Source organism: Periophthalmus magnuspinnatus, chromosome 23 (assembly GCF_009829125.3).
Source record: "Periophthalmus magnuspinnatus isolate fPerMag1 chromosome 23, fPerMag1.2.pri, whole genome shotgun sequence".
Taxonomy (NCBI): Eukaryota; Metazoa; Chordata; class Actinopteri; order Gobiiformes; family Gobiidae; genus Periophthalmus; species Periophthalmus magnuspinnatus.
Window position 1 is genome coordinate 1,309,878 of NC_047148.1, and position 25,375 is coordinate 1,335,252.

The 25,375-nt window shown below is 41.3% G+C and overlaps 1 protein-coding gene across 1 annotated transcript; it reads left to right on the forward strand.

Moving 5' to 3' along the window:
* The first annotated feature begins 214 nt into the window (after window positions 1–214).
* On the forward strand, window positions 215–24,881 carry kcnv2a (potassium channel, subfamily V, member 2a). The gene is made up of 9 exons (XM_033989181.2): window positions 215–340; window positions 1,235–1,351; window positions 1,542–1,720; window positions 1,879–2,050; window positions 5,150–5,341; window positions 6,270–6,524; window positions 9,447–9,563; window positions 21,746–21,871; window positions 24,624–24,881. The coding sequence occupies exons 1-9, from the start codon at window positions 215–217 to the stop codon at window positions 24,870–24,872; spliced, it is 1,533 nt and encodes a 510-aa protein (XP_033845072.1). The 3' UTR covers window positions 24,873–24,881.
* Window positions 24,882–25,375: the final 494 nt, after the last annotated feature.

Sequence of the window (25,375 nt, forward strand, 5' to 3'; positions counted from 1 at the left end):
GTTGCCCACTCCCACTGTGATCCCGAGAGGAGAAAAGCCGCAGAAATGGCCCAGATGAGGTGGTTAAAGGTATTTTAAGTGTCTGCATCCTGCATCAGTGGATGGAGCAGTGAGCTGAATCCTGGCTCTCCCTCCTCCCTCTCCTCCCTCTCATCTGGAACGCATCTGTCTTCCGCTGTACTCGTCTGTCGGATCTCTGGGCTCAGATAGGACCATGCTGACCACACTCTCGACCAGGAGCCGCAGCCTGTTCCACGACGCGGGCATCAGGAGCCAGAGCCACTCTGAGCAGGGTCACCTCCTCATCAACAATTGCCTCAAGCCGTGGAACTCCCTCCAGGTCTGGAGTCACTGCTACTAGAGACTCTTTAAATCCTATTAAAAGGTTCAAAATTCAAGGCAAAAGTTAAAAATAAAAATGTAATAGATTGTCATAATACATTGCTATATACATTGTTGTCTGAAAAATTAGGAAAAATGTAATTATTAATTAAATGTAATTATTATTATTGTTTTGAGCCCAATTTTCAGACAAATAGTAAATGATATCCAAAATCCTTTATACATTTTTTATTTATTTTTTTATATCCTATGTCAACGAAATACGAAGTAAGAAATTCAGCCACATTAGATTTGTATGGATCTAAAATGTGCAATTTTTAGCATTTGTACACCTGTTATTTTTATATGAAAACATGACAAACTTGTAATGCATTTTCTCTTAAATTTATGTAAGGAAACTGTAGCAGAAATTTTTAATTGATCTCTCTCATACTGACATTTTAGAAGTGAATACTTGACTCTGGAGTCTAGTGTTCATTTGAGAATGTGATGTATCACATTATAGTGTCCCAATACTTATAACATTAGTTAAAGCAATATAAACACTATTGGTAAAAACATTTATCTGTATGGATGTTTGACACATGGTAAACATAGCAAGATGTTTAGCTAATAATAGTTCTATATAAGGAGATTGTTTATCCACACACATTTTTACATTTTAAACCATCCTATATTAAGAATTGACTTTGCAAACATGCCATATTAATCTTCTGACTTAAAATCCATTCAGTTGACAACAATCATGTCTTTGGGATTGAATGGCGGCACCACTTTCTGAAGATATTGTGAAAAAAAATTAAAAATCACCTTTCGTTATTTGTGCTGACAGAGAAGACCTTAAACTTCATCCATCTTGCGTATTGTCTGCTGTACTGTGTGCATCCTACAGGAGGTGAGCAGGGACATCTATGACATCTATGCAGAGTATGAACATGAAGAGGATGTGGAGCAGTTCCCTGTGTCCCCCACCAAATACTTCACCCTCAACATCAATGTGGGAGGAACGGTGAGTCCTGTCCACATGTTCTGGACACATCTGTCCCACAAACTAAAGGAAAACAAGCATATTCCATGGTCATATCTAATCTTTTTCTTGGTCCACATGGGGGCAGATATTTTGCTCACAAATGCATTAATATTTGGTTTGTTGTGATGGTATTTTGATAAGTCTTGATCCCTCGCTCTCTTGTGCTCAGGTGTACCGGCTGCCGTACCAGCTGGCCGCCCGGTACCCAAAAAGCCGCATCGGGCGCCTGGCTACGTGCTCAGAGCACAGCCGCAGACTTGACCTGTGCGATGACTACATTGTTCACAGCCAGGAGTTCTTCTTTGACCGAGACCCTGCAGTGTTCCAGCACATCTTCACCTTCTACAGGTGAGTCCTCCGCATCTTCACCTTCTACAGGTGAGACCACCACATCTTCATCTTGTACAGGTGAGACAACAGGTGAGTTCTCTCTCTCTTCAAAATTTACGTGTTCACAAAAAGAAAAGGATAACTGAACTTTAAATTCAGTGTTGTGGTGTTTCCAGGACAGGCGTGCTGTGGATCAAAGATGAGCTGTGTCCACGGAGCTTCCTGGAGGAGGTGAACTACTGGGGTGTGAGGATCCGGAACACCCAGCGCTGCTGCCGCATCTCCTTTGAGGAACGCCAGGATGAGGTCAACCAGCAGTTGAGGATCCAGAGGTTGCTGCTGGAGGAGGTTAGCCCCACAAGCTCAACATCCACATCTAACATGTCTGAATCAATATAAAAGTACGAGGGTCATTCAATAAATAAGGTGAATTTTTCAGTATAAGGACTTTTAATACACATAGAAGCTTACTTTTTTATTTTTTTATTTTTTTTACTTGTTTTTCTGAAAAAACATATTTATTGAATGACCCTCGTAATATGCATTGCCATTTCCCCAAGAGATTTAAGATTTATGGTACCTGCAGTCTTTTCTCTTATTTTTTTACTGCAATGCAAAGGTGAAACAAACCCATTGTGAGCTTTGGTAAATGAGATATAATAGACTTTTGCTGTCTCTGGTCTGATTGGTCCCTGTGTTTTTGCTATGTCTGGTGTTTGAGATGCTCCCACATGACCTGTGTCTCAACAGATATGCTCACCGCTAAGCTGTCTTGGCCCAGATCTGGACAGATGTTTGGCTCCCAGATCTGGACAGATGTTTGGCTCATAGTTCTCTGCTCAGTTTGTCCTCAAATGTCACAAATGGATTTTTGAAAATAATTTGTATTCTATTCAATACAGCCCACTATTTTGAAAGTGGTGTATCAAACATTTGATGGGATAAGTGGATAATTGAGATAATAAACATCTTAATTTTTTAGAGAAGATAAGCTTTCAGTTTTCAATAAATTACATCTTACTGTTGTGACTTTGATCAGCCACTCCCTGGTCTGTAATTGGACCATAGAGCAAATTCAGGAGACTTTCCTCTCCAAAATTTGTTGTATTATTCATTGACCTGAGATATTTTAGTTTGGTGCTTTAATTCTTGATTCTGCAAAAATTGACACGTTTCTCAGTCCTCTTTGAAAGCTCCATGCATCAGGACGGAAACCAAAATGAAGACAAAATTCCATCTTCACTATGTTCTAGACAACCACTCATGGATCCCACTTCTGACACCATTATTGTTGTGGAAAAAATTACAATTCTAGATGAAAAGTAATACATTTGCGAAGCTCGGTGTGTTTTGAAATACAGAAAAAAGGTTTATTCTTTGTTACAGCAGATACAAACAGGACAGGGCCCAGGCCTGCCCTGGCCACAGACTGGCAGTCTTTCAGCGTCTCTCCAAGTCCCCCTCCCCGAGCATTTGAGCTCTGCTTTGAAATGTATGTAGCATTGTCATTCTGGACAGCGAGTTTCCTGTGGGATGGAGACAGAGCTTCACACATGTTAATGTCTGGTCTGGGTCTGACAGACTGAAACAGAACAAATGCTTTTAAAGACACAACATGGATGTACTTACATTTCCATTACAAGGGTCTGTTGGGAACATCTCGTGGAGCCCTCTCTCAGGGGGGTCTTCAACTTACACCTCCGGGAGAGCTTCTCCCAGATCTTGGGAGGAGGCTGGAGACATGGACTCCAAGTGGGCCATGTTCTCTGCCTCTATTGTCGATGCGGCTGCTCGTAGCTGTGGTTGTGGCGGCAATCCCCAAACTCTGTGGTGGACACCAGAAGTAAGGGATGCCGTCAAGCTGAAGGAGTCTTATTGGGCCTTGTTGGCTTGTGGGACTCCTGAGACACGAGTACTGGTGGGCCAAGCGTGCCACAGCTCGTGCGGTTGCAGAGGTAAAAACTCTGGTTTGGGAGGAATTCGCAGAGGCCGCAGACGAGGACTATTCGACAGCCTCAAAGAGATTCTGGCAAACCGTCCGACGCTTCAGGAGGGGAAGCAGTGTTTCACCAACATTGTTTACGGTGCGGGTTAAGAGCTGCTGACCGCGACTGGGTATGTTGTGGAAGGAATACTGTGAGGATCTCCTCAATCCCACTGTCACGTCTTCCGAGGAGGAAGCAGCGACTAGGGACCCAGAGGCGGACTTGTTCACCACTCTGGCTGAAGTCACTGAGGTGGTTGGCAAGCTCCTCTGTGGCAAGGTCCTGGGGGGTTGACGAGATCCGTCCCGAGTACCTCAAGTCTCTGGATCTTGTGGAGCTGTCTTGACTGACACGTCTCTGCAACATCGCGTGGCGGTTGGGGACAGTACCTCTGGATTGGCAGACCAGGGTGGTGGTCCCTATGTTTGAGAAGGACCAGAGGGTGTGTTCCTGAGCTGAGTGTGAAGCAGCTGGGATGAGAATCAACTCTTCCAAATCCAAGGCCATGATTCTCTACTGGACAAAGGTGGCTTGCTCTCTCCAGGTGGGTGTTGAGTCCTTGCCTCAAGTGGAGCTGTCCAGGTATCTCGGGGTCTTGTTCACGGGTGAAGGAAGGATGGAGCATGAAATTGAAAGGCGGGATCAGTGCAGTGTCTGCAGTGATGCGGTCACTGTATCAGTCTGTTGTGGTAAAGAAGGAGCTGAGCCGAAAGGCAAAGCTCCTTTACCGGTCAATTTTCATTCCTACTGTCACCTATGGTCATGAGGTTTTGGTAATGACCGAAATGACAAGATCACAGATACAAGCGGCCGAAATGGGTTTCCTTCGCAGGGTGGCTGGGCGCACCCTTAGAGATGGAGTGAGGAGCTCGGTCACACGGGAGGAGCTCGGAGTAGAGCCGCTACTCCTAATGCATCGAGAGGAGCCAGCTAATGTGGCTCGGGCATCTGTTCCAGATGCCACCTGGACACCTCCCTAGGGATGTGTTCCGGGTATGTCCCACCAGGAGTAGGCCCCGGGGAAGACCCAGGACACGCTGGAGGGACTATGTCTGTCGCCTGGCCTGGGAATGGCTTGGGGTCCCACCAGAGGAGCTGGAGGACGTGTCTGGGGTGAGGGAAGTCTGGGAGTCCCTGCTTAGACTGCCCCAGATAATCGGAAGAAAATGGATGGGTGGACACAGATTGTGTTGTGATAGCGCTCTAAAAGGGGAGACTCAAGAGTATTACAAACAAAAGTGAAACATAAAACAAACAATATAGTATTTTTCAAAAGAATAAAAGGTCAAATGGTGATCTAAATATGTTCTGTGTGAGCAGATGATATCCTATAGAAGTGCAATATTTTCTCTTTAAGCTTATGAGGGATTACATCAACAAATATTTGATATTGACATCCTCATGTATTCCTTGGTGCAGGCTGCAGTGTAGATGAGGATGAAGTTGTGATGTTGTCTTTCAGGTAGCGGTAGAAGAGAACGAGGCTTTGTTCTTTCACATGCGCTGGGGGCAGAGTCGATGGGCACTGTGGAACCTGATGGAGAAGCCCTTCTCCTCTGTTCCTGCTAAAGTCATGGCAGTGGCCTCCTCCATGTTTGTGCTTATCTCGCTGGTCGCCATGACACTCAACACAGTGGAGAACATGCGCTTCCAGGTACGTTGGTAAAGACAACTGGGTGCAATTACACACTGCACAAATGTATAAGTACTGAAGTCATTATACCACATTCTGTGCAATGGTTTAGTAAACCTGTTTAGGGGTGTCCGCTTTTACATACATGATTGTGTCACATGGGGAAATACATTTTGCAGCTAGTGTATTGTACTGTCTACTGAGAGGCAGAGGTGTACACCCAGATTCCATTTCTGCCATATTGATTTTCTCTTTTTAATTGAACTAATTTATTTCTCAATTCCAAATATGATACACACCAAACAGATGCTTAAATGTATTGTTTTGTGTGATATTTTTCAGTCCATTGGCATCCGAGCAGGATTGAAGGATGGGTCAAATGCAGAGGACAAATTTCCCTGTGGGGTCAATAAAGTGTACCTTAACCTTACATAGAGTTAAAATAGTTTGAATCACAAGTAAGAACTGACCAGTGGGTGGAGATAGGGGGGTAAGCACTCAAGCCTCAAATACAGGATTTCTCAAACATGAATGAATCAATGAAAATATAACTCTTGTGTAAAAGGTTTGGTTACTCTTCCCATTGTGAGTAAGTCTACCAGTGACAAAAGTCGTGTTTGTTACTTCACTCCTTCAGATATGATTTAGTTTCTCTCATTTTCTCTCATCTCTTTGAGATGCTACTAACAGTTACGCTTAAAGTTACTCTTACTTCAGTAGTAGTTTTCCTAAATACTTTTTTACTCTTACTAGAGTAATTTCTTGGACCACAACTTTTTACTTCTACTTGAGTAATATTATTTTGAAGCAGCGTTACTTTTACTTGAGTAAAATTTTTGGCTACTGTAGCCACCTCATAAGCTCAAGCTCAAAGCTCTTGATAGTCTGTTTTATATATGTCCCCTTTAATATGCCTTTCCTTGGGATGACCCTGTCTCCTGCGCACCAGACATCGTGGGGCCAGCTGAACGGCAGGATTTATGGCGAGAGCGTGGAGACCTTGTGTATCATGTTCTTCACTCTGGAGTATGTGCTGCGCCTGGTGTCTACTCCAAACCTGAGGCGGTTTGGGCGGAGCATGCTCAACACGGTGGACCTGATTGCCATCCTGCCACACTACCTGCAGATTGTGCTAGAGTGCTTTGAATATGAGGACATCCACCTGGACTCGGAAGACATCGAGACAGTGGGACGTGTGGGCAAGGTGAGAGGACAGATTCAGAACACACTGAGTTGATCTCTAAGTATCTTAAAACATAATAAATAAATAATAAATAAAGCAGATCTATTCTGCAAGATCTATTTTTCAAAGCTTTTAACCATGTTTTAGTTGTTTCCTCTTATCATTTACTCACCTGAAGTTATATTTGGAGTGATTGGTGCATGTTTGATGGACACGGTGCTGCACATGGTGGGTCTCAGAAGTACGTTCACCTTGTGGATTTTGGGTTGCCCATAGGTCCCGGGTATAGTCTATAGTGTCTGCAGAAGCTTAAAAAGTTATAGATAGGCCAATCTATAATCTTTCTTTTTTTATCCACTGAATGGGTCCCTCTTTAGATTTTCATAAGTGGCACTGGGGAGGCTGTTAACTTTGGCTTCATAGTCAGATGTGTTCATGATCACAGTGCAGCATCTTTTATCAGGTGGTACAATGTTTATGCTGTGATCTTTTTGCAATACTGAGTATTCCTCTCTTCAGGTGTGAGGTTTGAAGGAGCTTTGGCACTGAGTGGTAGTGGTTCTGAAACATTTTTGTACTCATGTACTTCCTGAGAGTTTTAATGATTAGTCATGATTTTTATTTCCACTAAACACTTATTATTCACGCAGTTGTATTTATTGTTTGTACATATTTTATAATTACTATCAGTGCACATATTTTATAGACACTGGCAGTGTTTTGAAGCGAAGACATGCTAGGAAATGTTAGACATTCAATATTAGATGTAATCAATTTCATAGTGAGGCCTAGAGTGGTCACCTCTTATTTAGAACGTGATGTCCTGAGGTTATAACGCAGGACACAGAGTAAAAATAGACAAACAATATGAATATAAGGACATATTGTGACATGGCCATCACCTGCTGTGCACTGGAACCACTGGCCTAAGGTCCGCGGCCTCTGACATCCTCTTGTGCTTAATGTGCTTCTGTGGCTGTGATATAGTCCACTGTGGGAATGTGGTCTGATAAGTTGTTTATCCAGGTAGCCTTGTTTATCTCTATATTACAACCCCAGTTCCAATGAAGTTGGGATGCTGTGTAAAACTTAAAAAATAAAATAAAATACAGAATACAATGATTTGCAAATCCTTTTCAAGCTATATTGAACTGATTAAACTACAAACACATGATATATAATGTTCAAACTGATTAACTTTATTGTTTTTATGCAAATATTCACTCATTTTTAATTTGATGAAACACATTCCTATAAAGCTGGGACGGGGCAACAAAAGAATGGGAAAGTTGAGGAATGCCTAAAATGCACCTGTTTGGAACATTCCACAGGTGAACAGGTTAATTGGAAACAGGTGAGTGTCATGATTGGGTATAAAAGCAACATCCCCGAGGGCTCAGTCATTCACAAGCAAGGATGGGGCGAGGTTCACCACTTTGTGAACAACTGCATGAGCAAATAGTCCAGCAGTCTAAGAACAATGTTTCTCAACGTACAATTGCAAGAAATTTAGGGATTTCATCATCTATGGTCCATAACATCATCAAAATATTCAGAGAACCTGGAGAAATCTCTGCACGTAAGTGGCAAGGCCGAAAACCATAATTGAATGCCTTTGACCTTCGATCCCTCAGGCGGTACTGTATTAAAAACAAGATATTACCACATGGGCTTAGGAACACTTCAGGAAACCATTGTCAGTTAACAATTCGTCACTACATCTCCAAGCGCAAGTTAAAACTGCACCATGCAAAGCAAAAGCCATATATCAACAACACCCAGAAACATGTTGTGGAAAAATTACACTTCTAGTTGAAAAGTAATCCATTTGTGAAGCTCGGTGAATTTTGAAATACAGAAAAAAGGTTTATTGTTTGTTACAGCAGATACAGACAGGGCAGGGCCCTGGCCTACCCTGGACACAGACTGGTAGCCTCCCGGCCTCTCCCCCAGTTCCCCCCTCAGTCTAAGTCCAAGTCTCAACCCCCTCTGAGCATCTGAGCTCTGACTGTTTTATACCAGAATGACAATGCTACACATATTTGAAACCAGAGTGACGTTTGTTTCACACCCATATGATAATGAACTTTTACACTTTTAGACAGGTAGAACAGTGAGTTTCCTGTGGGATGGAGACAGAGCTTCACACATGTTAATGTCTGTTCTGGGTCTGACAGACACAGATCAAATGCTTTCAAAGACACAACATGAATATACTTAAATTTCCACCACAAATGCCACCGGCTTTTCTGGGCCTGAGCTCACCTGAGATGGACTGACTGATGCTGAAGTACATACAGGTTATGCTGCCATCCAAGCAATGTCTTTCTCAGGGACATCCCTGCTTATTTCAGCAAGACAATGCCAAGCCACATTCTGCACGTGTTACAACAGCGTGGTTTCGTAGTAAAAGAGTGTGGGTACTAGACTGGCCTGCCTGCAGTCCAGACCTGTCTCCCAGTGAAAATGTGTGGCACATTATGAAGCGCAAAATACGACAACAGAGACCCCGGACTGCTGAGTAACTGAAGTTGTACATTCAGCAACAATGGGAAAGGACTCCTCTTGCAAAGCTTCAACAATTAGTGTCCTCAGTTTCCAAATGCTTATTGATTGTTGTCAAAAGGAAAGGTGATGTAACACAGTGGTAAACATACCCCATCCCAGGTTTATTGGAACATGTTGCAGACATCAAATTGAAAATGAGTGAATATTTGCATAAAAAAAATAAAGTTAATCAGTTTGAACATTAAATATTTTTGTAGTTTATTCAGTTCAATATAGGTTGAAAAGGATTTGCAAATCATTGTATTCTGTATTTTATAAAGTTTTACACAGCGTCCCAACTTCATTGGAATTGTGGTTGTGGTTTGTTTTTCCCTATGTTCCTGTTGTGCTGTTACTTTTTCAATTTTTATTTTGTGTGGTGTGCGTCCCCTGCAGGTGGGCCAGGTGCTGAGGATCATGCGGCTCATGAGAATCTTCAGGATTCTCAAGTTGGCACGACACTCAACAGGACTGAGGGCGTTCGGCTTTACCCTGCGCCAGTGTTACCAGCAGGTTTGTATCAAGTCTGTACCATTGCTACCAACAGGTCTGTAAGGGACATATCGCAAGTTTGTGTTTTAGAAGTGCTTATGTCCTTTTGTCACTTGTTTTATTAATTACTCTTAAAAAAATAATAGATATATTTGATAACTAGTTCTTTTTTGCATTGATTGGTACAAATAAATATACTGATACAGTTAATTAGGGACCGAGCACAAAGGTGCGAGGAGGGGTGGTCAGCGACTATTGTATTTGTACAATTTTGACAAAAATGGCAAAAATCTAGCAGTAAACAATAAGTGGTACTGAAAATTAGAGCTCTAATTTTGAGTGATAAAATATATTAAATGATTTTTTCTTATATAAAAAAAAAGAAATAATAATATTAAAAATAACACATTTGAGTAACAGAACCAAAACAAGGGGGAACAATGGCATTTAAATAAAGTCCCATCTTAGTGGTTTTGCAAAATCCAGACAGTTTTTCTTTTTTTAATCTTAAAGTATAAGTCAATTTCTCAATAACATAAAGATCATCAACCCAGTTATCGATTTTTGGTGCCTCTGTCATTAACCATTTCCTAGTAATACCTTTTTTCCCCACTAGCAACAGGATCCTAAACATTGTTATTCAAGTTCTTTTTCAAATTAGTGTCACGTTTACCCAAATAGAACAATTCAAAAGTGTAAGGATGGTCAGCAGTAATTGCAAATAATGCCATTTTTTGCATCCCTCTCCATAGCTATACACTGTATATTCTTATTGTGTTTTATTGACAGACTAAGGAGTTCAAGAAACAACACAAACAAAAGTGATCTTGCTGAGCATCCCTGTCTCCATCCTCTTTTAATTCTGACCGTTGGTGCAACATAGAACACTTGTATTGTCCTATTTATTGTTTCATGGAAGTTCTATTTCTAAGGAAGCACACAGCCATCCTGCGAAGGAAGCTCATTTGGACTGCTCACCTATGGTCATTACCCAAAGCTCATGACCATAGGTAAGGGTAGAAACATAAATTGACCAGTAAATGGAGAGCTTTGCCTTTCAACTTAGCTCCTTTCTTTACCATAACAGTGCAATACATCACTGCAGACACTGCACCATTCTGCCCTCATTCGTGAACAAGACCCTGGGATACTTGAACTCCTCCTTTTGAGGAAGAGACTCGCCACACACCTGAACAATGCCACGAATTTAGAGGAGCAGGAGTGGGACACCATCTGCAAACAGCAGAGATGAGATCCTGTGGTCCTCAAAACCAGACCCTCTCCATCCCCTGACTGCACCTAGAAATCCATATAAACAATGAACAGGACTGATGACAAAGGACAGCCAGCCGGTCATACAGGGACCAAATAGCCTTTGGCAAAGGGCCTCGGATCCCATATTCCCTGAGCAAACCGCAGGATACCACGAGGGACACGGTCAAATGCCAACCAGTCCACAAAGGACATGTGGACTGGTTGGGCAAACCTTTGAGAGAGTCCCGGTCGCAGAAAACCACACTGCCTCTCCCGAATCCAAGGTTCAACTAACGGTCAGATTCTCCTCTCCAGTACCCTGGAATAGACTTTATTGGGGAGGCTGAGGAGTGTGATCGCCCTGTAGTTGGAAAACACCCTACGGTCCTCCTTTTTAAACAGACAGACTACCACTCCGGTCTGCCAATCCAGATGTCCCAGATCGCCATGCAATGTTGACGAGACATGTTAACCAAGACCCAAGGCCCACAACATCCAGACTTCTTCTTTCCCTCCTCCTAACGGCATCCCTTACTTCCGGTGTCCCCCACCGAATTTCAGGCTTGCCACCACGACAGGCACCAGAGAACTTGCGACCACAGCTACAAGCAACCACATTGACAATGGTGGTGGAGAACATGGTCCACTTGGACTCAATAATTTTCCAACAGACCCTCACGATATGCTTGTATCTGCCAGGTTTGCCCGGCTTCCTTCTCTGCCAGTGGATCCACCTCAAGATTGACAGCTCTGCCCCTCTCGTCACCTGAGAGTCCAAAACCAGAGCTCAAATGACATGACAACAAAGTCAGTCATATTAAAAAATGTACAGAGGCTCTTCATAAAGCAGGAAAAAAATAAATAAAATTCTTTCCTGCCAACTAAATCGCTTCTGTGTCCGAAAAAATTCTCAAAAACTCGGCCGTCTTGAGTCAAACTGGAGACATCCAAAATCTAGATCTCGTACATAATGAACAAAAAAAAGCCGATGAGGGCATACCTCTATCCGAGAACATGTTACCGTGGTAACATGAGAAATGTCTCATTGAAATACGTGGTGTTCAGAGTACTGGACTTTGTTGTTGCCTAAACAGATTCTCTTTGTTAATCCAACTATGGTCTAAAATTCAAATTACCTAAAATACGGAGTAATCTAAAAGCAGAATGGAAAAAGATGAAAAATGTCATTGCGGCACCCCCTTAGAAAGTCATACATTACATCATTACATTTTTTATTTATTTTTTTAGTACATCTGACCAGCAAGACTTACCCTTACGTCATATATTCAATACAACATAATTTCCAGGAGTTAACAGATTTACAATTGTATCATTATTGTAATATAGAAATAATGGTGTTACAAAAAAAAAAAAAGAAACCACGGATAAAATGTACAATACTGAAAATAAATGCATAAATAAATTAAATAAACTATAATAGTATCAATAATAGTACTAATACAAAATAAAATAAAACAAAACTGAAAAAAAACAAAAAACAAATGTACAGGTATAATCAGTCAGTGTTCCCTTCATTAAAAGGTGTAGTCATGACTGTCAGTCAGCGCATAATCTGCTGAAAGTTTGGCTGACAAATCTGAAATGAATACAGTATCTTGGTTGTCGCTGGTGTGAGGGATTTCTTCCTCCACCGGTTCTTCTTGGACTGAAATCAGTTTCTTTGTTGTCTTACCCATCTTAAGAAATACTCTAAACGTAGCCACAATGCATTTTAGCAGAAATTTTGAAAAGTATTTGAAGGATTTCAACAGAGCTCTCCCGGTGTTGTACCTACTCCGCCATTAGCCAAACCTCTTTAAACATAGAAAGATGAAACTTAGCATGAACATAGCCCCTGTCATGAGAAGTAAAGTAGTATCTATTATGACCACATCCTAAACCCAACAACAAGATTGCACCTCTCTTACTTTTAATATCTCCACCTTGGAATTTATTTCAAAATGCTTGAAAATTGGTCAAAATCATTTAGATCCATGTGTAATTACATATTGTTTAAATTCTGAATTCTAAAATGTTGGTGTGTCTTATTTGCAAATTAGTGGGAATTTTGAAAAGCATAAAAATGTGCTTATTTCTCACAGGGGATGTCAAATTGAGTTGGACCCAATGAAACATTTCTGCGCACTGACAAGCTAAACGCAACGATGTACAAGATGTATAACTTTGATATAAAACTGCTCTGCAGCGCTTCCTTGAAATTTTGAACAGGGCAGCAAAATTTTATTTGTCGAAGACATTTGAAAGTTGGCAGGAACAACCGTGTTGTCAAATTGAACAAAAAAGCCAATGAGGACTTACCTCTATTTTCAACCATGTTGCCATGGCAACATCCAACATTTCTCTTGCATGGTTTTGGTTAACTGTCATAGACCATTGAAATTTGGTGCACATAATCCCAAACACATTTTTTTCATCCCACTGTCAAACTGAACAAAAAAGCCAATACGTATATCTCCAACACTGCAGGCATGATAATGTCAGATATAGTCTCAATGGAATGAATGAAGAAGTATTATGTAGACGCTGATTTTGGCAGGAGGGGCAATGTAAGTGAGGACATGAGGCAGAATCTTTGCAGTGGCATGTACCCCGCAGCCGCAAGGGGTGGTGAGGGCCTTTATCGCCTCTTGCAGCTTTAATTATTATTATTCCTTTCTGCCAACTAAATCACTCCTGAAAGAAAGAAAAAATGCTCAAAAACTCTTAAAAATCTGCACACGATTAGAGATCAACTCAAATTTAAGTTATAGTGTCGTCAAGGATCTGCGTTGCAGGACGGCTTTGTCTCAAATACATTATGAGATGGGAGGTGGCTGAGCCCGTTTTTTTTTATTGTGGGCACATAAAACTTGGCAGGTACACAGAGTATCTCGATCCATCCATCCATTTTCTTCCGCTTATCCAGGGCTGGGTTGCGGGGGCAGCAGTCTAAGAAGGGACTCCCAGACTTCCCTCACCCCAGACAGGTCCTCCAGATCCTCCGGTGGGACCCCAAGGCGTTCCCAGGCCAGCCAACAGACATAGTCCCTCCAGCGTGTCCTGGGTCTTCCCCGGGGCCTCCTCCCGGTGTGAGATGCCCAGAACACCTCCCTAAGGAGGCGTGCAGGAGGCATCCTGAACAGATGCCCGAACAGATGTTCGAGCCACCTCAACTGGTTCCTCTTGACGTGTAGGAGCAGCGGCTCTACTCCGAGCTCCTCCTGCATGACAAAGCTCCTCACCCTATCCCTAAGGATCCCCTCCCCGCCACCTTACGGAGGAAACCCATTTCAGCCGCTTGTGTCTGCGATCTTGTCCTTTCGGTCATTACCCAGAGCTCATGACCATAGGTGAGGGTAGGAACGTAGATGGACATGACCCCGAGATACCTGAACTCCTCCATTTGAGACAGAGACTCACTTTTCCGATGTGTATCATCTCACTTGGCAACCTTTTAAAGAACACATATGCTAAATTAACATTTTTAGCTCTTGGATACCTTTTCCTGGGTCTACAGGGTCGGCATTAACTCATAAAAGCTCAATTTGAACTATTCTGTAGTTGTAGAGATATCTTTATATCTTTTTAGACAAGTCTCATTTCCACTTCAGAAACGCCCTTTTCATTTTCTACATTTTTTCTGTTGCGTCACTGATTTTCAGCGGAAATCTCCATAAAATGCCAAACAAGTTCAATAACTTTCATCTAATTATTCTCTGAGTCCACCATCTTGTTTTGGTTTGTAGTCCAAACTCAACATGATGAAGAAAGTGTGCATTGATGAATCTAGGTGTTCGGGTGTTGTATTAACCAACATGTATCATTACACCTCCAGTCACAGGACATCTGGATAATGTTTATTTTTCGAAATTTGTTTACAAATGTGCCCAGGACACTTTTTGTATGTAGCACCACTTCAGGGAAGGGCGCTTCTCAAACCTGCACCAGTTTAGTGACGGATTTGCTGAAAGTCTCCATTTAATAGAGATCATTTCCTTCTATCCAGATAATGTGGTAAGTCAAAATCTGCATTAAAATAATGATAAATAGTGTTGTATAATTTGATGTGAATAACATGATTGTGTTGTTTGTATATCTGTCTGCATCTAGTCACTCTTGTTATTTTTATATTCATTACAGAATTGATAACTGCGCCTTTTGTGTTATCATGTCTCATGTCTTCATTATCTTCCACTTAAAAATGCTAAAATGTGAGTTAGCTGTAGCTTGTAGCTCGCTAGGCTAATCACTTGTTTACATGCGTGCAGGCTATTTGTTGGTCACAGAGGTGGATTTGGGTGGTATTTGGTGTTTAAAACTAGTTTTATTGTGTAACGTTATGTTCAAACCACTAGGAAGAATAAACACCGTGGTCTTTAGGAGCCAGTCCTGTTATTACAGGCTACGTGGAAAACATCCTATGCATTTTCAGTGGAGGAGATGGTAATGCTATGAGTTACACAAACATGTAAATATTCCTGTTGTGTCTTTGCTAATGACAACCAAGTGCCCACATGCGAGCTGTAAGACATAAGCTGCTATATCAAATGTTTAGCTCAAATACTTTATTTAGCCCGCTCGGAGTCGCGTTTAGAGTGTAATAATAATAGCATAGACAAGCAACGTTAATTTTATTCCTGCTTTGATGTTAGGATGTGTTTACCTTCATATACTGGATAACGAACACTTCTAACTTTAAAGCTTCAAAGCAGACTACCTAACCACTAAAGGACTATTACTTATTGACTGATCATATATTGCACAATTAACACTTCCAGTGCATCGTTTCCTACAACGGTCCTGCCAGACAGAAATAATAACAACGTGCACAACAGAGACACAGCTCTCTGTCAAAACCCTGCAGCCTCATTTTAGGAGTATAGGTATGTAAACATTCATACTATGTGCAGATACTATAAAGAGGTAAAGAGATTAATACTAATCTGTTTTCTTATGTGAATTTGGAGTATAGACCCTGGGCTGACAGAACTGTAAGGCTAATATTAGTGTTTGTTTTTTTTAATATAGGAACTCCGACAACCCCACAGTGCACAGATGTTTGCGTTAGTACGTCCACTGCTGACAGTCCTCATCACATCTCTGTACCAGTGGTTCTTAACCTGGGTTCGATTCGATGAGACATAGCATGAGACATGGCCAGAGTGATGCCCCAGCGTTGACTGGGATGATCCTGGCGACAGTTGCGCTCTGGTTGGACATCTTCGAGGGACCACGTAAGCACATTACCATAATGACAGTAACATATTTAAAGAGCTCCATGCCTCTGCTTTGAGACGTCGATTGAATTTACATGAAGCACAATTGGTTGTGGAGTTACGGTGCGTGTTAAAATGTTAAAAATAATAAATAGCATAAATACAATAAGTTCATTATTATAATACATAAGGTTAAAAATGAAAATAATTTCAGTGTGGTAGTATTATTAGATAAATTAGAAATTAGTATTGAAAAGTCATGTCTTTGTAAAAAGGTATGTATGTAATTTGTTGAGTTCATGCATTGTACTGGTTTTATTCTTTGAACACAGTGATGTTAATGCACAATTTATTTTGTGCACCAGTAAAACATACATATGTCTTGAATTTGAAAAAAAATCATATTATTTTTCAATAAAGAAGGGTTTGGTGAATGTGCATATGAAACTGGCGGGGTTCAGTACCTCCAACAAGGTTAAGAACCACTGGTCTAAACCATTTTTACCTGCAAAAAATTACCATCAGAAACTATACAGTACTGTCCCATATTTGCAGCATTTTAATGACAGCTGTGCAAAACAAATATCAAAAATCACAAATGATTTATAAAGTACTAATAAACAATCTCTATACCATAAACAAAATTAACCTCTATAATCTCAACTCCAAAAATAGAATAAAGAAATTACAAATACAGACATTATAAATACAATATTTTCAATAAACAGGAAAAAACAGATAATCGTCTATTATTGCAGATTATTTTGCCAACATCCTGGAGCTAATCTTTGAAGAGGTATTTCCAGACCCAGGTCCATTTGTCCAGGAGATGCTACAGATCCTCATTCCACCTCCATGGTGGAATGAGGATAGATTAGATTTTAGATAAAAGAAATTAAATATTGTTTTAATAAAAAAAAGAAAAATAAAATAAAATCACAGCTTTGCTGGTTTTTACCCATTTTAGATAACTTAGAATAACAATTTTATTTTCAAATGCTTTTTACTTTGACCCAGAATCACATTTAATGAGTGTGACTAGTTTCTTGCAGTGTAAAATATATGTGATATGGTGTGTACCACACTCAGCATATGTGGCGTGTACCGCACTCAGCATATGTGGCGTGTACCGCACTCAACATATGTGGCGTGTACCGCACTCAACATATGTGGCGTGTACCGCACTCAACATATGTGGCGTGTACCGCACTCAACATATGTGGCGTGTACCGCACTCAACATATGTGGCGTGTACCGCACTCAACATGGACCAGAGGAAGCAAAGGAAAGAGTTCCATCCATCCATCCATTTTCTTCCGCTTTATCCGGGGCCGGGTCGCGGGGGCAGCAGTCTAAGCAGGGACTCCCAGACTTCCCTCACCCCGGACACGTCCTCCAGCTCCTCCGGTGGGACCCCAAGGCGTTCCCAGGCCAGCCGAGAGACATAGTCCCTCCAGCGTGTCCTGGGTCTTCCCCGGGGCCTCCTCCCGGTGGGACATGCCCAGAACACCTCCCTAGGGAGGCGTCCAGGAGGCATCTGCTCAGGAAGAAAAGAGTTGTCTATAATTTTCTTTCTTATCTCCTGAGACAAGCATGTTAAAGGTAAAGGCTATAAGACCATCTTCAAGCAGCTTAATGTTCCTGTGACTACAGTTGCACATATTCAGAAATTTAAGAATCATTGGACTATAGCCAACCTCCCTGGACGTGGCCGCAGGAAGAAAATTGATGACAAATCAAGCTTGAAGTTCACTTTTAATCTCTTTAGAAGTTTTCTGTGCTCTTTTGTTACCATTTGTATTATCTGTTTCTTTGATTTGTCATCAGTTTTCCTCCTGTGCAACTGTAGTCACAGGAACATCAAGCTGCTTGGAGATGGTCTTTTAGCCTTTATCTTTAACATGCTGTGATACTAATTATTGGACACACCTTGGATTAACATGTCCCTTTGGTCACATTATTTTCAGTCTTTTCTAGAGGTACCATCATTTTGGCCCAGGCCTGTTTCATGAGTTTATTTTTTTTAAGTAATTCTATTGAAGTATGGTTGAAAAGCAATGTCTGACTTTCATTGGTTAAATTTCATAGAATTTTTATTTATTATTACTTTTATGAGATTAGTTATTAGTTATATTAAGTTATTTCTATGACCATTGTGAGTTTTTCCTTTCATTAACCATAGGGTACCAACAATTTTGTCCACATGTGTAGATCTGAGTCATCCACATAGTTGTGGTAAGACACATTGTTGCTGTGTATTAACTGGCCTAACGGCAGCATGTAGAGATTGAACAACAGGGGTTCCAGGTTTGACCCCTGGGGCACCCCACAGGTCAGGGACATTTTATCTGAGACACATTTTCCAATTTCAACAAAGTACTCCCTGTTTTCTAGATAGGACTTGAACCAGTTTAGTGCAGTACCAGAGATGCCCACCCAGTCCTCTAGTCTCTGTAAGAGGATCCCATGATCCACAGTGTCAAAGGCAGCACTCAGATCTAACAGGATCAACACTGAGACTTTGCCTGCATCAGTGTTCAGGCGGATGTCATTTGTCACCTTGATAAGAGCAGTCTCAGTGCTGTGGTGGGGTCTAAAACCTGACTGGAAAACGTCAAAGGAGTTGTTCATTTGGATAAAGTTAATAAGCTGTTGGTAAACAAGGACTTTGCCCAAAAACAGCAGATTTGAGATGGGTCGGTAATTGTTCAATATTGTGGCATCAAGACTGCTCTTCTTTAAGAGAGGCTTGATAACTAGTTTTCAAAGCACTTGGGAATGTTCCAGACTGAAGTGACATGTTAACTATGTGAGTGAGTGGTGACAGCAAACTGTTGAGCACAGACTTTAGACATTTGTGGGTAACACATCAAGGCAGCATGTATTGATTTAAAAAAAATATATATAATGTGATTTCCAGATTTTTTTAGATTGTCTCTCGCAGTGGACATGCACCTAAGATGAAAATTTCAGACCCCTCCATGATTTTTAATTCAATTAATTTTATTTTTGCAATGTCCAAAATCACAACAACAGTTGTCTCGAAGGGCGTTCATGTTTTGGTTGATGGGGGAAACCGGAGTACCCGGAGGAAACCCATCCAGACACGGGGAGAAACATGAAAAACTCCACACAGAAAGGCCTGGGTGACCCAGGGATCGAACCAAACCTTCTTGCTGTGAGGCATGAGTGTTGCCACTCAGCCACCGTGCTGCCTACACACAAAAACAAACAGGAAAATCAAACAACAGGAAAAATCAGACAAAACAAGTAAAATCGGCCAGGCGAGGAGGAGAGGAGGCGGGTGGAGGAGGGCCAGGCGGGGAGGAGGAGAGGGTCCAGCTGTCATTGGGGCATCTGAAGGAGTTACACTCCACAGGGGGAGTGGGACAGGGGACAACATGTGAATAGCATTGCTGATGAGAAAATAGGACAAAGCAGAGGACAGTGCTCAGGTTGCCATTCTTCCCCCAGCTAGTTATCTCCTACTGCAGCCTGTCTTATCCCAGGTTTTAATGTCACTCCCAGCCAATCTGGTCATAGTTAGTTCGGAGTGACATTAAACTAAGTAACCTGGTCATAAAACCTTCCTCTTCGGTATAGCTTAAGCCTGGTCTTAAATACAGAGACTGCGGGGGCCTGTTTAACATCAGCAGGGAGTTGATTCCATAGCACAGGAGCTTGGTAACTGAATGCTCTCCCTCCCACTGTACTTTTGGACACTCTAGGAACCACTAATAGTCCTGCATTCTGAGAGCGGAGTGCTCTGTTTGGCTGGTACGGGACAATAGCATCTTGCAGATAGGATGGGGCCATACCGTTTAGGGCTTTGTATGTCAGGAGGAGGACTTTGAATTTGATTCTAAGCTCGACAGGAAGCCAGTGCAGATATTTTAGTACAGGACTGATGTGGTCTCTTCTTTTAGTTCCTGTTAGGACTCTGGCCGCTGCATTTTGGACCAACTGGAGGCTCCTTATAGTACTTTTGGGGCAGGCAGCGAGCAGAGAATTACAGTAATCAAGTCTGGAAGTAACAAATGCATGGATGAGTTTTTCAGCATCGTTTTTAGGTAAAATATTTCTAATTTTAGTTATACTTCGCAGGTGAAAGTATGCGGTTTTACAAGCTAGGTTTATATGGGCTGTGAATGAGAGATTTTGATCAAATAGGACTCCAAGATTTTTTACAGTAGGGCTAGAAGCTATACTCACATTGTCGAGTGAGATTATCTGGTCCGACAGAGAATCTCTTTGACCTTTAGGACCAATGACAATGACCTCTGTTTTTAAAGTGGGATAACTTGCAAAATCACAGGGTGTTCAAATATGTATTTGCCTCACTGTAGATGAACTCGTTCTGGTGACCATCTCAACAGTTTTGTCAGTTACAGGTGCAAAGTGAGTCAGCTCTAAGTGTCTAGGTGGCTGCTGAGGTGTTATTTGAGTTGTGGAATTTATGGCATTTTTAATACCCTGAAACTTGTCATTAAAGAATACTGCAAACCCCCTGCACTTAGATGTGGAAATTAGTTCTAACTGGAGCGGAGCGGTTTACTGTTGCAAACAGGACACAAGAGTTGTTACTGCAACTTCCAATAATGTCTGAAAATACCTCACCCTTGTACACAAACTGGTTGTACCTGTACATCTTTTCTCTGTACATCTCATAATGAACCTGGAGCTTTGATTTTCACCATTCCCTCCGGCACTCCCTTTTCTGTGCCCTGACCGAGTCATTGTTCCTCCATGGTGCTTTGGTGCTTATCTTTAACCATTTTAACCTTCATCAGGGCAATGGTGTCCAAAACATTCAAAACACTCGAAGTCAGAGTTCTGCAAATCATGAACATTAGAACATGAGGCATTTTCAAAGTATCATTTCCATGAACAGTGCGCCTGCGTTATCATTTATGTGTCTCCTTCAAACACATGCAGGACCAGCCGCTGGTTTGGGAATAACGGTCAAATAAGACACAAATGATCAGACAGTTCTGTCCTTGAAACCTTTGGTCTGACTCAGCATGTCAGCGAGTCCACCCACAACAGAGGACACACTCTGGACCTGCTCATTACAAAAGGAGTGAATATTTCAAATGTCAGTGTGGTGGCTGTTGCTCTGAGCTCTTTAGTGTTTCTGTCAAACACATTATCCACATGTACATTAAAATCACCTGTAATGACTAAACCATCAAAGTCTGTGCATACGACTGAAAGCATCTCAGTAAAATCATCAATAAAACTCAGACAGTGCTGGGGAGGTTTGTATATAAGTAGAGTATGGAGGGGGATTGTTTTAGCTCCATTTTAAATGAAACATACTCAAAAGATGAAAACACCCCAAATGACAATCTGTGAGTAACTAAATTATCTCTAAAAAAACATACACACACCTCCACCCTTTTTGTTTACTCATGTTTCCGATTCAAATTTGAAGTTGGGTGGAGTTGATTCCACTAGAACTGCATTACCTGTGTTTTTTTCGAGCCATGTTTCAGTTAAAAACATAAAATTAAGATTAAAAGAAGAAATAAAATCATTAATTAAAAATGACTTGTTACATAAAGATCTGACAGTCAGTAGTACTCTTCAGGAATCGGTCTCTATGTAGAGAGAGCGGTCCATTAGCCAAGAGCCCATAATAAAGCCAGGACCCTCAAACCCGCTCACGGCTCTTGTGTGCTCACGGCTCTTGTGTGCTCACGGCTCTTGTGTGCTCACGGCTCTTGTGTGCAGGTGGGCTGTCTGCTGTTGTTTATCGCCATGGGGATCTTCATGTTCTCAGCCATGGTCTACACGGTGGAGCATGACGTCTCCAACACCAACTTCACGTCCATTCCTCATGCCTGGTGGTGGGCTGCAGTGAGTCTGCACCCGTGCACATACACACCATCAGGAGGGATGCAGAAGGTGTCGAGGGTCAGGGGGAGGGAGGGACAATGGGATTTTAAGGTTTGAAGGAAAATGCTTCTTTCTTCATTCCAGTGTCTACTTTGGTATTATTTAGTGGAGTTTAGTCTAGTCCAGTGTTTAATAGATAATTGTCTCTAAGTTAAATGAAATTAGAAACTACATCTTATGCATGGTGAAGTCATTTTAAACCTTTTTTATGCTCATTCTAGATCTAGGTTAAGCCTAATTTAAGCCAGTCTGGGTTTAGATCTGGTGGTACACAGAAAGTAGAGACAAGACATTTGCTGAGATGAAATACAAATTCAGGTCAACAAAAACAAGATTTTAACACAATTCCTAATGTATAAATTGTGCAATTCAGTTTCCTATTTTGGTCTCACAATTTTTTATTTATTTAATTTGATATTTTGGTTGCCATTATAGCACTGCATTTTTGAACTAACACATAACCCTTTTTGTCAAATTCAAAATTCTCACAAGATAGTTTTTGTAACTTGTCCACAATCTTGTCAGTTTTATCTTGGGGATCTCGTGGGATGTGGTATACAGACTCCTTCCTGTATTTTACAACTTTTTTTTTTTTTAAATTTTCTTCACAAACCCTCTGGACTCATGTAAAACTGTGATAAATATTTACCAATCTTACTATCCCACCAAACCAGGTAATAATTATAAAAAATATATATAAATCTGTCAAATAGTAAAAGAAAAATGCCTGCAGAAGATAACACCTTAAGGAGGAAAGAGACATTAGGCCAGAGAGTTGCGCCTGAACCATCAGCAAGCCATTATTGACAGACAGGGCCTGCAATTCACCCACACACTTACCAGAAAACATGGCAAGGAGAAATGCGGTCTTAAACGACAGCCACTTAATGTCTGCTTGGGCAATAGGCTCAAATGGATGAGCCTGCAGTCTCCAAAACCAACAACAGAACTCATGATGAAGCCATTGGCCATGTAGGTGGATGAAGCTGTTCAAAAAAAGGGAAACGTTCTTATTGCCCATTCACAACACTGTCCCAGCAAAATATTGCAGCCATGTTTACCTTTAAAGTCAATGGCATGGGATTTAGCCATAATGCAGCAATTCATGCAAGTATTCTTGAACCTTCCCTAAGGTGGTCCACACCCAAACATAAGAGGCATAAATCATGTCCATCTTCAGGTTAAAGCTGAGCGAGCTCTACAGAACAGGGACTCCATGATGATACACACAAAACAAGTCACTGATGGTAGACCAACTAAAAATATATTATCCCCCCAAAAACTCAAAGCGATCAGTATTAGTTAAACTAGAACATGCCACTGAAGGAACGAAATATTGTGCTAAAGAACCGAACACAGTTCTAAAATAACAATGACAGATTAGCTGAATGCGGCAGTAGTAACCAAAACAAGTCAAGCTGAACTGAAAACAGCAGGAAATATAATCCAGCTCCACCAAACCTGGTATCACTTCCAATTAAATAATGCAGAAACTACCATTGTAAAACATACACCTCTCTGGCGTCAAGAAGTTACTAGCCGCTCCCGGTAAGGCATTCAGTCAATCCATGCACATCTTACGCAGCCCCTGAGGGGCAAGTCGCACTTGCTACCCCGCCGGCGGTGATATACGTCTATCACAGGCCATGAGACTAAGTAATAAGCCGCTACAAAAAGGGGAGACAATTCTGGAACAAAGCAGTATCCACAAGTAGCCACAACACACTCAACCTCAGTGTAAAAAAAAAAAAAGGACTGTGCTTCCAGAGTCACATGGCTATGTAGCCTCACATGGCTCACTGAAAGATTATGTGTGAATTTGTTGTTAGTTCTGCGCATTCTCAAGGATGATCATTCAGTGCTTGAAGCACCACCTTTGGCAGTCAGAAGGGATTCATAGAATTAGAAGTTAATATCAAAAAAAGCATCTTTATGAATGAAATCAAAGGTCTGTCCTCTGTTCATTTGTTTCACAAGACAGAAGAGCAATGATTTTAGAAAAGTAAATCAGCCTCACAAACTGGATCCTTGGAGATAAAGATAGGAGCAAAAGTTCCTGTTTATTCTAATCCTTTTGTAGGATTTGTAAACTCCGGAATGTGGTTTTCCTCTGTTGAAGATCTTCAGAAGTCTGGCTTGTTAGTGGGCAAGATGTCAGTTTGACAGCAAAATTTATTGTGACATGAGCAATCATCATATTTGGGGCAAGTTCAGGTATCACACAATTAAAAACAAAAAATCATTTGGTGTTATTATTGCTGTTATTTATGAGCTTAAAGTGCATCTGACAGACTTTGTTTTTCTAATTCTGACTTGGTTTGATGGGATAGTACTTGTAAAACTCTGATACATATTTAGCCCAACAGTTAAGTGGCAGTTTGTGGAAAAAAGTAGAAAAGAAAAGTACAAAAACACAGGAAGTGGCATTGTGTTCTAAAACAGAATCCCTCGACCTAGGTCATCAACAGACAATTTATGCACAAGGAAGTGTTAATCTGACAGTTTAAACTTAAATTACACCTTTACTATGTTAAATAGATTTGATTTAATCATAACTATAGTGTAATTTAGTTCAGTTCTGGTCCTTGTTAACATTATGGTTGAAAGGTAACAGAACTAGAATGACCTCTACAAATGACATATACTCCTGTAAAAAAAACAAGAAACAAACTTGTGATGTCTTGAGCTGTGTTTGAGCAACATGTTATTCCAGGCCAGCATCTCGACTGTGGGATACGGAGACATGTTTCCAGAAACCAACCTGGGGCGGATCTTTGCATTCGGCTGCATTTCCTTTGGGATCATCCTGAACGGCATGCCCATCTCCGTCCTCTACAACAAGTTCTCAGACTACTACGCCAAGCTCAAGTCCAATGAGTACACGGCCATCACCAAGGCCCGTGGCAAAGTACACTTCACCCGCAGGGCAGTGAGGAGGCTGGCACACAACTGCAAAACCTAATGCAACCACCAGGGGGCACATGAAACATCACACCAGCAATGGAAATGTGCTACCACTGAGTCGAACAGTATTGCATTTCTTGGACAATTTTAAAGTGGAAGTGAACACTTAATCCACTTTTTTGGCTACTAAACTGTATACATGGTGTTTTAATAGCATTATTTAAGGTTCCTAGTCATTTTTGGCAACTTTGGTGCAAACTAGGTAGGTTTTCTGGTCAAAAACGGCTAAATCGAAATGTGTGCTCCTTTCAGTGGCCTCTGCAAGTTTCAGTAGTTGGTGTCATCATGAAAGACTGCTCTGCTTACAAACACTCGACTGCAGGGCGTTTTAAGTGTAGATACCTGTTTTAGTAAGCACAGTGTTCCTCATATGTCCACACCCCGTCCCTCCAACCCCATCAGTCTCCCCTTTAGTCCTCCAGGTACTGCCCAGTTTAGTAGCTCTATTTGAAATATGATTGTGGACATAGTTTAGGTGTTTAGTCCCACTTTGACATACTG

Bases quoted from the DNA above. Each gene is read 5' to 3' on its own strand.
- kcnv2a (XM_033989181.2), top strand. From the start codon at position 215: ATGCTGACCACACTCTCGACCAGGAGCCGCAGCCTGTTCCACGACGCG. The intron at 1,352-1,541 runs GTGAGTCCTGTC...TCTTGTGCTCAG, and splicing joins ACATCAATGTGGGAGGAACG to GTGTACCGGCTGCCGTACCA. The intron at 5,342-6,269 runs GTACGTTGGTAA...CCTGCGCACCAG, and splicing joins TGGAGAACATGCGCTTCCAG to ACATCGTGGGGCCAGCTGAA.